Consider the following 13869-nt stretch of genomic DNA (forward strand, 5'->3'; position numbering starts at 1 on the left):
GCTACGAATACATAATGATAAGTAAGGCTTAACCCAGTTATCAGTCATTATATTATGAAGCAATGGCCTCATTCTATCTTGTTATAATTGCTTCCATACTGTGACACAACTCATAAAATACCACAGGCGCCCAAATAAAGCAGTGGGTGACATAACCAGCAGTAAATCCAGGGATTGGTTTAAGTAATTACCCCTTAATTCAATTACTACAATACCAATGCAAGGTTGCTCATAACTGACTGTGACCATAAACCTAAGTGTTGTGCTGGGAAGCCTCACTTCTCCATTGTTTAACTCTCCAGGGAACATTTAGGGGTGTGCATTTCAGAGAAGAAAGGCACATTTTCTGGAAAAAAGGTGTAACTGACTTCTGATTTTTTTAAATTTTCATAGAAAAATACTCCAAAACAAGTACTTGGGAGACCAGTAAGCATTTATTGTGTTCTATAGTGGTCTCCTAATTTAGAATATCACTGCTGGTTTGAGTGTGGGAATGTTTTTGTCTCAATATAATTATTAACTGAGGCATTGAGTTGTTTTTAATAAAGTTTAGGCATGTGATCCTGAGAGTGATAATCTGCCACATGCCAGACTTTTCATTTCTTTAAAAAGCTGCTGTGTATGTACAGTACTACTGTATGGAAACTATGGCATAGTTTCTAGTTTCAAACTATGTTACTTTGTTAAAGACACATTGGAGGTTATTTTCAAAGGAGATCTGCTGGAGAATCGCATTATTTCGATCATTTTTTTCTGCACCATAGTTTTTTCCACCAATTCAGTATTTCCTAAAGCTGCGGAAAACACGGCGGCGGAGAACGTAAACTTCCACCAGTTAGCTTTCCGCCTGCTTGAGCACGGTCAATACGACTATCCGCCAGTAAAAACCAGTGACAGCAAGTCAGACCGAGTCCCTGGCATTCAACATGGGTCATGTGTTAGAAGCAGCTATGTGTGTGCATGTGTGTATTACGAGCTGAAATACAATCCCATTGCAATGCACACAATACTCTTTACCTCAAGCCGATCTGAAGATCCGACCATCCCTTTGTGTCAAAGTGAGAATAATTTGAATTTTCTTCAGGGTACCCCCAAATGTGTCAAACTATCGGCTACTTTAGAAAATTACAAAACTAAAAAAAACAAAATAAAAAACAAAATAAAAAACGTTAATGCGACGATGCTGAAGTTGGCTTCTTATTCACATCCCAGCTTCTTATTCACTAATATGAACAAAGGTAACTAAAATTGGAATTAGGGTATTTCAATGGATAAATCGCCTCAGGCTGCTCATTTCAAAGTTAATACAAACACAAGGGAACCCCTGTACATCATCCATATGCATTTACCTGCAAATGGTGGGACCGGGTTTCGTTTTAAACCATATCATATATATATCTATATATATATATATATATATATATATATATATATATATATGGACTTTTTCCTGTTCAGGTCTGTGTGTGCTATATTAAATGGGGAAAGCACAAAACTTAAAAATGGGTTATTAGAGAAGATAACAAAGGAAAGCAAATTCCATGTCAGACAGGGAAGATTACATGTGGACCACGCACAGGGTTTCCACTTCTGGCTACCTACTTTGAAATATTGCACTAAACCCGATGTCAATATTGCTATGTGTGCCATGTTTGCCTGCTGTTCTTGTACCAAATTCTGCTTTAGAAAAATACTTATGGGTGACGTGGAGGGGTTCCCCCTGTGTTTGTATTAACTTTGAGTTGAGCAGCCCGAGGCAATTTATCCCCTGAAATATGAAAAATGTATCCCCTGAAAAATGAAAAATTACATTTGTGCATATTAGGGAATAAGAAGCTGGGATGCAAATAAGAAAATGGAATGTGAATAAGAAGCTGAGATGTGACTAAGAAGCTGGCTGCATTAGAAGCCAACTTCAGCATGGTGTTAATGCGATAATAAATGCAGACATATGCTTTTAAATAAAATGACCAAACCATCCACCTAATATAAAACATGGTATTTGAATAAAATTGTAAACAGTTGTTTTTAGTTTTAAGTAGGATTTATGATTGAGTGTTTAAAGTTGTGGATAAACATACAACACATTCCTTAAAGTGAGTTAACTTTCATTTCTATTCAGTGACTGTCTTCAGTTAACAATACAGTATTCAGTACTTCGATGCATATGCGCTACTTGCTGTACCATTTTGTTTTAGCACTGTTCCTTTTTTAGTGCCTATTTATGGTTTTGGAATGTTTTGATATTATGCTTGTTGCAATATTGACTAAACACTACTTAGCCCACTTTATTACATCTGAAATATATAAGTAAATACATTGGATGGTTTGATGATTTTATTTAAAAGCATATGTCTGCAATGCTGTGACCTGTATGGCTTGTGGGTGACATCAGACCAGGAAGTAAATGGATCAACACAGGCAAGTACTACGGATGAAGTGCTGCTGTGCATGTTTAATAATAAATAAAACACTTGAACCAAAGACAATCCTGGCAGTGGCAATGCTGCCATTGCAAAGCTGACAGCACCAAGGCTGGCTCCTCCAGCAAAGGCAGTACTGGCAGCGGAAAGGCTGCCCGTGGCAATGCTGTCAACGGAAATTCTGACAACGTCCAGGCTGGCTCCTCCAGCCGGGGCAATCCTTGCAGTTACAATGCTACCAGTGGCAATCCTGGCAGTGGCAATGCTGACAGCAGTAAGGCTGGCTCCTCCAGCACAGGCGGTTCCGGTTCAGTAATGCTGCCATCAGCACGGGACACTCCGGCAGTAGCAGCAGCACTGCGCACTCCGGCAGTGCAACTACTGCAGGTGGAAGTGGTCTCCTCACATCTCCCCCAGGGAGTTGACCCCTGAGAGGCAATGACAGGAGCTGACCCTTGGGAGGTAGCTTCAAGGATCGTGCTGGTGTAAAACCAGCATGGGTAGCAGTTGTTGTCTATATGATTATTTTTGCCTCACGACACACTAACCCCATTCGGCCGAAGCTGCAGGTTTTTACACAAGTGACCGACCAGATTAGTAATAAATGAATCAATCATTTACATTCTGCACAAGTTTAACATGGATAGGGAATTTTAAACCCACCCATGCTGTAAAATAATTAACAACAAAACAACTTTCACACACAAGACAGTACCTTTAAACAATAATGCAACAAATACAAATACAAACTAACACAAAACATAAAGTACACACAGGGGCATGGAGTACCCTGTCACAAATGTGTTTATTTATGTATTTATTTATTTATTTAATTTTGTGTTTCCAAAGTATAGTTTGACACATTTGGAAATGAAGGGGTGGTAAAATCTTGTTCTGGTATATCATGTTCAGGTTGGCTTTGGTTTTCTAAAAATGTGAATGAACGGTTCTCAAGGCGATGGGGTTGACCTGATCTTGATGGGGTTGTATTTTGGTATTTTGAAACATAAAAATGAATATATGATGTACACAAAAGGTTTACATGATTAAAACTATTCTGCTGGATTTCTTTGCCTTCTCCCCCCCACCCCCACTCACACAGCGGGCTGTCAACTGGACCTCATCTTCACCAGGGAGTACTGTTCCAGACTGCTGCCCCTGCTCTACTCCCTTTCATTTTCTCTCTTTTCAACATCTCTGCTCTCTAGCTATTTCCCCTCTGCCTTCAAACAGGCCTGCATTACCCCCATCTTAAAAAAAAAACCTCCCTTGAACCCTCATCCTTCCAGAACTACCACCCTGTCTCCTGTCTCCTTTTCCTCTCCAAAACCCTTGAGTAATCAATACATCGCCAGTTCTCTGCTTTCCTGTCAACACATTTTCTGTTTTTTAATCTGGTTTTTGCTCAGCACTCCACTCCACTCACTCTCTATTCTCTGCCCATAATGCCCTAATTCTCCTCGACCTCTCTGCTGCCTTTGACACAGTCGACCACTCTATTCTTGTGTCCTCCCTTGCTGACCAGGGACTCTCCAGCACTGCTCTTTCCTGGTGCTCCCCCTACCTCTCCAATCGCACGTACCAGGTGTCCTCACATGGGTCACCCTCTGCCTCTTGCTCTCTTTCGACAGGTGTCCCCCAAGGCTCAGTCCTGGGACCCCTGCTGTTTTCTCTCTACACCAGCTCCCTGGGTCCCCTTATCTCCTCCCTTGGCTTCTCGTATAATTTCTATGGTAATAATGCCCAGATTATTCCCCCTCTGATTCCAACATTTCCTCCTGTATCTCTACCTGCCTCTCAGCCATCTCCTCCTGGATGCACTCACATCGTCTTAAACTCAACCTCTCCAAATCAACTCTCCTTTTCTTCCCCCCTTCCTCCCTCACCGCTGATCTCTCTATCTCTATTCCGCTTGAATCAACTGTGCTCGCTCCCTCCTCATCCACCAAGAGCCTTGGTGTCACCCTCGACTCTTCCCTCTCCTACTCTCACCACATCTCTACTCTGGCACGCTCCTATTGCTTCTTTCCTAGCAACATCTGCAGAATTCACCCCTTCCTCATTGACCGACTACTGCAACTCCCTCCTGGCCAGCCTCCCTGCCTCTGTTATCCGTCCGCTTCAGCTCATCCAAAACTCTGCTGCTCGCCTTGTCTTTTCCCTTCCTCGTTTCACCCAAGATACACCGCTGCTCCGCTCTCTGCACTGGCTGTTATACTCGTCTATCGCTGTCTAACCACAGAAAATTACGCATGAAATGTGATCCGCCATCAGATAAAACGGAGGATCACATTAAATAGGCAGATATTTTTTAACTGATTAACAGGTGGAAAGATTCAGCCGTTTCCACCGAAAAAGAAACCCCTTTCGAAAATAGGGCCCAAAATATATTAAGGACCCATACAAATTATTGTGTCATTCCCATTGCAAAAATATGACTTTGTACTGCCAAAATACTGTAAAATATGCCTGAATTGCAGTACTTTCCCTATATCAAGCTTCTGCTTAGCAACGTGGATTAATCTGGAACAATGTGATTCGCCCAGTTATTATGTCATGTGATTTGAATAAATGCTAATTTAGATCTAGTATCAAATTCTGGAACCTACATCAACAGTTTCAATCTACAATACCAAACACCTGAAAGGTGGAGCCTCTTTAAGTTGATGCAAAAACCTCAATAACGTAATGATATTTTGGGACAAAAATATAATAGTGGCAATTGACTTGAGTGCACTGTATTTTTCTTTTGATTTGATAAGGACCCGAGTGAATTTTAAAGGCAGTCTTCTTTGCTAAGTTGTTTTGTGAAGTCCTGTACATCCTCATTTGCTTTAGTGTTCCATAATTTCCAGGCTCTGGTTCTGATACTGGACCCTTCCTACTGTAGCTGATTTGTTTGGCCTGCTCAAACTCAAAACCAAGTAACTGATCATAAAGACTACAGATGAATTGTCTGCCAAAGTTATAAAACCACAAATTCGTATTGATATGGCAGTTAAGAAAATATGTTTTATGAAAGACAGGGAATCACTGTTTACTGGATAAGACAAAAATATAGCTTGTTAACATAAATCAAATTGTGCCACTTTGTGAAAATAATATATATATATATATCTATTATATAAATATATATATATATATATAGTATATATATCTATATATATATTTATCAAATATATGGGTCAGGTTTTCAAACTCATGTGGACGAACTTTGGTCCAAAAAGTACTAATAGATGATAATATTACTAATAAATTGACATATTTGACCAGATTTTTGTGAATTATAAAGTGAATATACTATACAATATGAAATATATTGACTATTAGTATTCACTTAAAGTTTTTAAATTTACAATTGCATTCAAAAATTAAATTTTTAAATGAAAATGTAAATTTTGTCAATTTCAATGAAATGGTCACCCAAAGCAAGGGGATTTCAGTCTGAAGCCCAAGTCAGTTAAAAGTCTAAAATGTGCATAACACAGTGTTAGAACACTGGCCTAAGTATAAAAGTGTCTTTGTTAGATGTTCTCTGAATTAACTAGCATGTTACCTAATTAACCTTTTGTCACCAATTATTGTTAACAGGTGAGGGTCCATGATTACTATAAACATAAGTAGCATTGGCACAAGTTTGTCATTCCTGAATGTAAGGGAACAGAAAATGACAAAATACGCTCAGTTAAGCAAAGAAAAAAGACTTTAAGAATTACTTTTTTACTTAATTACTTTAAGAAATGAAGGTCAATCTTTAAGACAAATCGCAAGAACTTTGCAAGTGTCTCTAACTGCTGTGGTCAAGACCATCAAATAATTTGAAGAAACTGGCACTCCTGAGGACCAAACAAGGTCAGGCAGGCGAAGGGTCTCCTCAGAATCAGAGAACAAGTTCGAGTCACAAGTCTGCGAAACCGGCGATTAACTGCCATTGAAATACAAGCTCAGCTAAATGCTACTAGAAGTACAGATGTTTCAACATCAACTGTTCAGAGAAGATTGCGTGAAGCTGGCCTAACTGGAGGAATTGCTGCAAAGAAACCATTGTTAAGAGGGCAGAATAAGAGGAAGAGACTTGCCTGGGCCAAAAAACAGAAACTGGACGTTTGAGGAGTGGAAGTCGGTCTTATGGACCGATTAGTCATAATTTGAAATATTTGGGTCCAACCGCCGAGTATTTGTAAGACGCAGAGAGGGTGAGCTCATGAGTTCTGCATGTGTGGTTCCTACTGTCAGGCATGGAGGAGGCAGTGTTATGGTCTGGGGTTGCTTTGCTGGTGACAGAGTTGGTGATCTTTACCAAGTCTATGACAAGCACAACCAGCATGGCTATCATAGCATACTTCAGAGGCATGCCATTCCATCAGGATTACGGGTAGTTGGGCAATCCTTCATTCTTCAGCAAGATAATGACCCTAAACACACCTCAAAGTTGTGCAAGAACTATCTGACGAAGAAGGAAAGTGAAGGACGAACTGGACAGAAGAGTCAAAGCAAAGCTACCCACAAGTGCCCTACATCCCTGGGAATTGCTGCAGAAGAGCTGGGAAGACATGTCGGGTGATTTCCTGCTGAAACTTGTTAACCGAATGCCTCGTGTTAGTGAGGCTGTTATTAAGGCAAAGGGTGGTTATTTTGGTAGTTATCCAAGATTTAAGACAATTTTCAATTTTCTTGAACATTGCTTTGATACTCCTTATGTTTTGTTTTGTATATTGTAACATGTGTTTTCATTTTCAAGTATTTACAGAAACGTATACAACGTAAAATATTGTCAATTATGAAAAAAACCCAGTTTCCAGCAAGTGTACTCAAACTTTTGACTGGTACTGTGTGTGTGTGTGTGTGTGTGTGTGTGTGTGTGTGTGTGTGTGTGTGTGTGTGTATATTTGCCCTTCTACTAAATGTTACAGTGGGAAAAGCTTTGTAAATATTTACTGGGAAATGGGGAGACAGTGTGGATATGCTTGGGACTGAGGTAAGAAGAAGATATCTGTGTGAAAATGAATGCAGACAAAGCTAGCTTTCAGAGACACTCAATAATGTAAGCAAGTTCAATGAGAGGAGCCAATCTTTACAAGCAAGCGCCGTTAAAAAAACCTGATACTCTTCCCTCTGGGTAAGGCAGGCAGCACAGTATCGCTGGCACTTTCCTTTTTATTTCTGTACAGTGTGGCTTTAACTTTCTCTTTCTCTCTTTTTTATATCAAGGTTCATCCTTGCAACAGTGATAAGGAATGTAGTGTTGGGGGCTATTGCCATAGTCCTAACCAAGGTCCTTCCAGATGCCTGGCTTGCAGAAGGAAGAAGAAGCGTTGCCATAGAGACGGCATGTGCTGCCCTGGAAACCGCTGCAGCAATGGTATTTACTCCTTCAAATACATTAGTTCTGTGTTTCTGAAAATTATTTGTTTTTCTGAATGGATATTATACTTTAAATGATGTAGCATGTTTGGTATATTGATGTACAGAAAGAGTTTCATTCACAAGACCTTTAACATAAGTTAGACAGTTTTTGGAATATATAACTGTTCCTATGAAAAAAGCACATTTTTTTCTTTATCCAAGACCAATATATTGATGCATGCTAAATACCCCATCCTTTTGTTTTAAATTGGGAACATACTTTGATTAATATGGGGAGTATATTATTGCAACCACATCTGCAGTCATTATTTTTATTTTACTATTGTATAAAACTGGCTCAACATTGCTATTATGGAAAAGTATATTTATTAGGTATAACACCAATTCAAAAATTTTCCACAAATGGCAGCAATATGCTTTACTAGTTATATCCTTGCTCACATTTAGAAGTTTAAGCATTTGTTTGCAGTGTTTCCATATGTATCGTTAACTGAGGAGTTCCAGCTGTTTCAATCCACCACTCACACTGATGATGTTCCTGGTCTGTCTTCCTGCACTTCCATCAGTCTGTCCAAATAGCTAATCAAAGTCAGCCTGTAAGAAGCTGAAAAAACAAATATTGGCGAGTCCTTATAAACATTTGGATACATGGAAATATAATTTGTAAACCAAATTGAACTTGTAGTTCTAAAGCTGCAAAGGATTCCCTTAAGCAATGCTATTATCTGAAGGTTTTCCACAAACAAGGTAGGCAAAATGACAGTAAAAAAAATTAATGCTTACACAAATCCAACAAACGAAAGGGGATCAAAATGATTCATAGGCTAGCCTTAGAACTATAGAGACTCAAGTTTATGGACACATGAGTTTGACGTTTGTTAAGATGTAATATTCTAGGACATGACCTATTTGTTCATACTTTCTCTTTAGGTATCTGTATTGCTGTATCTGAGAGCATTCTTAATGGACATATCCCAGCGATTGAAGGGCACGACAAGAACAATAGACAGCTGTCTACCAGTGACTTGGGATGGCAGAACCTTGGGAAAACACAGTCCAAACTACCGAATGTAAAAGGTTGGTGTCTCAGACATTTTAAAGGACATTAGTTTGTATTATACATGAGTACTTGATTAGCTCATAATCATTTTACTTTCCAAGTTTTTTTCTTCACTTGACCTTCTTGGAAATTACCAAAGCTGAATCATTATCTCCAGTTAGTCACTGTTATTAACAGCATATTTTACAACTGACGCCAACCCTCATCCGTCAACCATCATGTTACAGTTATGTCAGCACCCCTCTAGCAGAGATCACTGCATGGGGTGCAGACAAAACCAATTCAGACTGCAGCACCCGTTTAAAGAATCCACCAGCAAATGGTATTTTCTATTGTAGCCATAAACTGCACACCCGTTGGGATTTATATATACACACACACACACACACACACACACACACACACACACACACACACACACACACACACACACACACAGACGGATAATTTTAATGGTTTAGTAACAGTCATACTGCACACTTAGTCAGTCTAAACAAACATCATTTTGTTAAAATATCCTGGGCCTCCTGAGCATGAGACAATCTTCTGGCACAGGAAGCAAAAATTCAGTTTAATTCCACAGAAAAAAATTAGCAAGACTGATTAAGTTCTTCAATAAATATTTTCCTTACTAATTATAACGTTTGAAGGAATAATATAAACCGTCTGACAGGAATAGTACGTTCCGCTTAACTGAATTATAATTTGCTAAAACCTGACTAAGCAAACATCACTCAGACATTCATGTGCTAAGAATCCAGCAGTGAGTTTCTGTAGGCAATGCACAAAGTTATCAGATCAATCATGCTAGCACTGTCTAATCAGATATTTCAACGGTCACATGAGTTTAATAATATTGATATTAAAGCACAGATAATTGCCAGACAGAAATGTCAGGATTATCCAAACATTACCCCAAACTTGTCAATTTCCTCAATTCATTGTGGTGGAAATGAGTTATGATCTGTATTCTGAAGAATACACATACAAGCTCATTTGCAGTGACCAAACAATGCAAAGCTGCTGTCAAGACTTCCGCAACAGATAAGAGAGATATTCTTCTTGGAACGCAATGAAAGCAGGAACATATGAGATTGTTAAAAGTGAGATAACAAATAAAAACACAGCATACCAACCCATGTAGCCATCACAAAGAGAGAGAGAAAAAAAGAGTGAGTTTGGCATGAGTTTATTATGGGTTTCTATTGCTGATTACATTTAGATATGAAACAGATACACAGATATAGAAATCTGATATTTCCGCATGACTAGAGTGTACACTCTTTTCCAAGAAGAACTTATAAAATGAATAAAGCAACATGAGAGCTCCACTTGCATTCTAGAAAACATAAGTCTCTCAGAACTTATTACTTATGCAAGGTAAAGTATGGTCACTGTTTTTCTGCTGAAGAAGATAACAAGAACTAAGTTCACCTCCCTACAAAGCACATGGACTGAACTTTTACCTCCTTTTTCTTCAACACCAGCTGTTCCAGTCTTAATTGATTATACATATCTTGACTTATAGATGCAATATTTTAACACATTTTTGTTGTTTGTTTTTTTTTGCCCCCTGAAGGTCACGAAGGCGATTCCTGTCTCCGTTCTTCTGACTGTGTGGAAGGCTTCTGCTGTGCCCGCCATTTCTGGACCAAAATCTGTAAGCCAGTCCTTCACCAGGGGGAGGTGTGCACAAAACAGCGGAAAAAGGGTTCTCACGGCCTGGAGATCTTCCAGCGCTGCGACTGTGCAAGAGGACTTTCTTGTAAAATCTGGAAGGATGCCACTTCCTCTTCAAAATCCAGACTCCATGTTTGTCAGAAGATATAAAGGAGGATAGCTCACGCTTTCATAACTGTGAAATTTAAGTATTTAAAATAATGAGACATGGATGGGTTTTCCTGTGGCTGTCTGCGCGCCATATAATGTTCCTGAAATGCACGAATGATGGGTGTTGGATTGCAGAAGTGTTGGTCGATAGACAATCCACCTTGTGGCTTCTGAAATGTAAATAATGTTATCTCATATTGGTGCCATTTTGAAGCCACAGAAACAGTTTTTCTTGCCAAATGATCTGCAATGAGGCTATTTATCTGTCTGAATCCAAGCTGTAGCTTGTTTTTTTTTACTTGTGTTGACAAGATTCTGCTTTGCAACAGAGACACAAAATGTTATTACATAATCAAGACATTTCAGACTTAATTAAAATGGGCAAGGAAAACTGACTGGTACTTTAATTCAGTCTCCCCTCTTTCGTAGGTGAAAGTAGCGGTTTGCCTTTATTTTGAAAAAAAGAAAGAGCTACTAACTAGCAATTAATGGGAGTTAAAACATGATTTAGATAATTGTGATTATTGTGATAATTTTTTGCTTAAGATCAATAACTGCAAATGTCATTATATTCCAACCATAGTATTAATAGCTGAGCTAATCTGCTGATTTCTCATTTCTGTTTTCAGTCAATCAAAAGCTTGTTGTTTGGAATATAAATTCTATATCAGATCGGTTTCATTACAGATAGCATACTTTAGTGCTGTGGACCTCTTTTAAAATGTATTTTCTTCATGTGCACATGGTTCCCATACTATATTTTTCTATTAGACTGTATTTTCATGCTCAGGTATGCAGTTTGTAATTTAACTCATGGTTTTAACCTACTTTAACAATTTGTGGCTAACGATCACTCCCCTTTTAAATGTAAATGTTTTTGGAAGGATCTCTCTGGCATTATTCATTCTTTAGAATTAAAGATTGCTTTCAAAAGGCATTGTTTTGTATTCTATGGTAAAATACAAAGATTCTGGGGTTCATGACTTTATATCATTAACAGTATTTCATTTTCTTTCTTATTCTATAGTTCATGACTTTCTTGATTATAAAACTGAAAGCAATACACTTTTTAATGTAAATAAAATGTCCACTATTGCCAATGTATTTATGGATCAAGATTATATCGTGTACAGTTTTGCACTTGTGTTTTATCTTATGAAGGAGAGGTATTTTGTGTTTAAGAATATGTTCTTTGTGGTTAGCATCTAAAGTACAAGCAGTACTGACAGAAACTTTTAAAATGGCATAAATACATTAGATAATAATGACCTTAAGTCTTTTGCTGCGTACATAACTTTCCTCAGATAATAACTACATCAGAGCTAAATGTAATCATGCTAAAACAAACACAAAAACATATTAAAGCACATTACGAATTATATGTGATGGACATATTTCCTCAGTATGGTTTACAGGAATTTGTTGCTATTGGTTCTTATGTGGGATTCATGCTGTTAGTGTTGTAATCTGTATATAGAAACTTGAAACACTGTTGCTGATGCTTTTGGTGTAATCAGCAGTTGGCTATTTAGAGCTGTTAATATTTAGTTGTTTTTATTGTTGTGTATTTGCTTCTTTTATGTATGAATAAAAGTGTTTGTATTTTGTATGCCTGTTGTTACTTTTACTGTTGTGTTACATGTTGTAATAAGCTTATAATGAAGATATTTATAAACATTGACAGCAACACAGTGAGTAGGCAAAGGAAGTATCTTTTATACATAATAAAAGTGTAGAATTGTTGACCAAAAGTGTTGCTACTTTTTACATTTCAACAATAACACATTCATTTTTCAACCAGGAGTCTACACTTTACCGGGGATTCTAACAAGTATACATAAATTAAACTGCAATCAAAAGTTTAGTTTTGATTGGCAAATTAATCTGTCAATCACATTTAGGTAGACACCGCACCTGAACCAACAGGTAGTTCAACGAATTAAAACTGTAAATAATGAGAGGCATAACTGTAACTATGGTTGAATAGGAATTCCCTTGTGAAAAAAAAAACAACAACATATAAATACAATTTTTTTAACTATGTTAAGTGATGACATTCTGTTACATATGATTTTAATGAAAAAATACTTTTCACTGATCAAAGAACTGTGTTTATTTTCAAAATCCCTGCCCACACTGAGGGAGGTGGCGCGATGCTAGAGTAGAATTGACAGGAACTGAATTGAGTGCGTCACGGAATTCCTTGCAAATTAATAAAAACAATCATGGTCAATTCAAAGAAAATTATATATTATTTAATTATTTATTATTATTTATTTTTTTAAAGGGGAGTTAAAAATGGTAGCTTTTTGCATTACTCGAGGAGGATATACTGTACATCTGGGGTCTCCAGCCCTGGTCCTGGAGAGCCCCTTCCAGCAGTTTTTATAGGTGTCTTTACATCATCAGTGGCTAAAGATCTGGAACACCTGTTAATCTTGACTAATTAAGCCAATAATTAGTTAAATTAAATAACAGAGATTGGTTGAAATGAAAACCAGCAGCCACAGTAGCTCTACAGGACCAGGTTTAGAGACCCCTGCTGTACATGGTACATTCAGTGTCAGTCAAGAGGTTAATACCAAGGAATTTGACAATATTGGTCAGGTTTCCATGCAGCTTATAAAGTCATCACTCTATCTCTCCACAGTCATTATTTATGTGACGTAGCAACACATTCAATGCAAATTCCACATTATAGGAAGTGCGCATCTAAAACATTGTACAACTTTAAGTGGTGGGTTTATTGCCTTCTCACTCTAAAAAGCCGTAGAATTGACCAAAAACATGTTTTTTTTTTTTTTTTTTTTTTTTGCATGGAAACATGTCCAGAATTCGTACATTATGCTTACAAGACTTCAGCACTGAAAATCACGTTTGTGACTTAACCTTGCACAATTATTCTATTACACATAAAGGCTGTGCAAGCAATACTTTACATTGAAATGCTTCTTTGACCAAATAGGGGTAAAAAAAAAAAAAAAAATGATGTGCATGGTGAGCTTTGAGCACCTCCAGTCGTAGCGCTTGAGTGACCACCACCTGCCACCTCACCTCTTATGTTACCGGTTCCTTCCATTGCTACTGGAGCACGCCCTCTTTCACTGCCAGGCCCATTATCTGCGCCCACAGCCCTCGTGTTTTAGCCCATTGTCGAGCTACCTCCTCACAAGGTGGCCTCTGCTGGTC

At 38.0% G+C, this 13869-nt stretch overlaps 1 protein-coding gene across 1 annotated transcript in view; it reads left to right on the forward strand.

Annotated features, from left to right (window-relative positions):
- The window catches only part of LOC121321813 (dickkopf-related protein 2-like), a 31012-nt gene extending 18597 nt beyond the window's left edge, over positions 1–12415 (forward strand). Inside the window, exons 2-4 of the mRNA XM_041261034.1 lie at positions 7635–7785; positions 8721–8867; positions 10430–12415. Coding sequence (XP_041116968.1) covers positions 7635–7785; positions 8721–8867; positions 10430–10680 — 549 coding nt within the window. The 3' untranslated portion in view covers positions 10681–12415. The remainder of the gene's footprint in view (positions 1–7634; positions 7786–8720; positions 8868–10429) is intronic.
- The last annotated feature ends 1454 nt before the right edge of the window (positions 12416–13869 follow it).

The sequence above is a fragment of the Polyodon spathula genome, chromosome 1, assembly GCF_017654505.1.
Source record: "Polyodon spathula isolate WHYD16114869_AA chromosome 1, ASM1765450v1, whole genome shotgun sequence".
NCBI classification, from domain to species: domain Eukaryota; kingdom Metazoa; phylum Chordata; class Actinopteri; order Acipenseriformes; family Polyodontidae; genus Polyodon; species Polyodon spathula.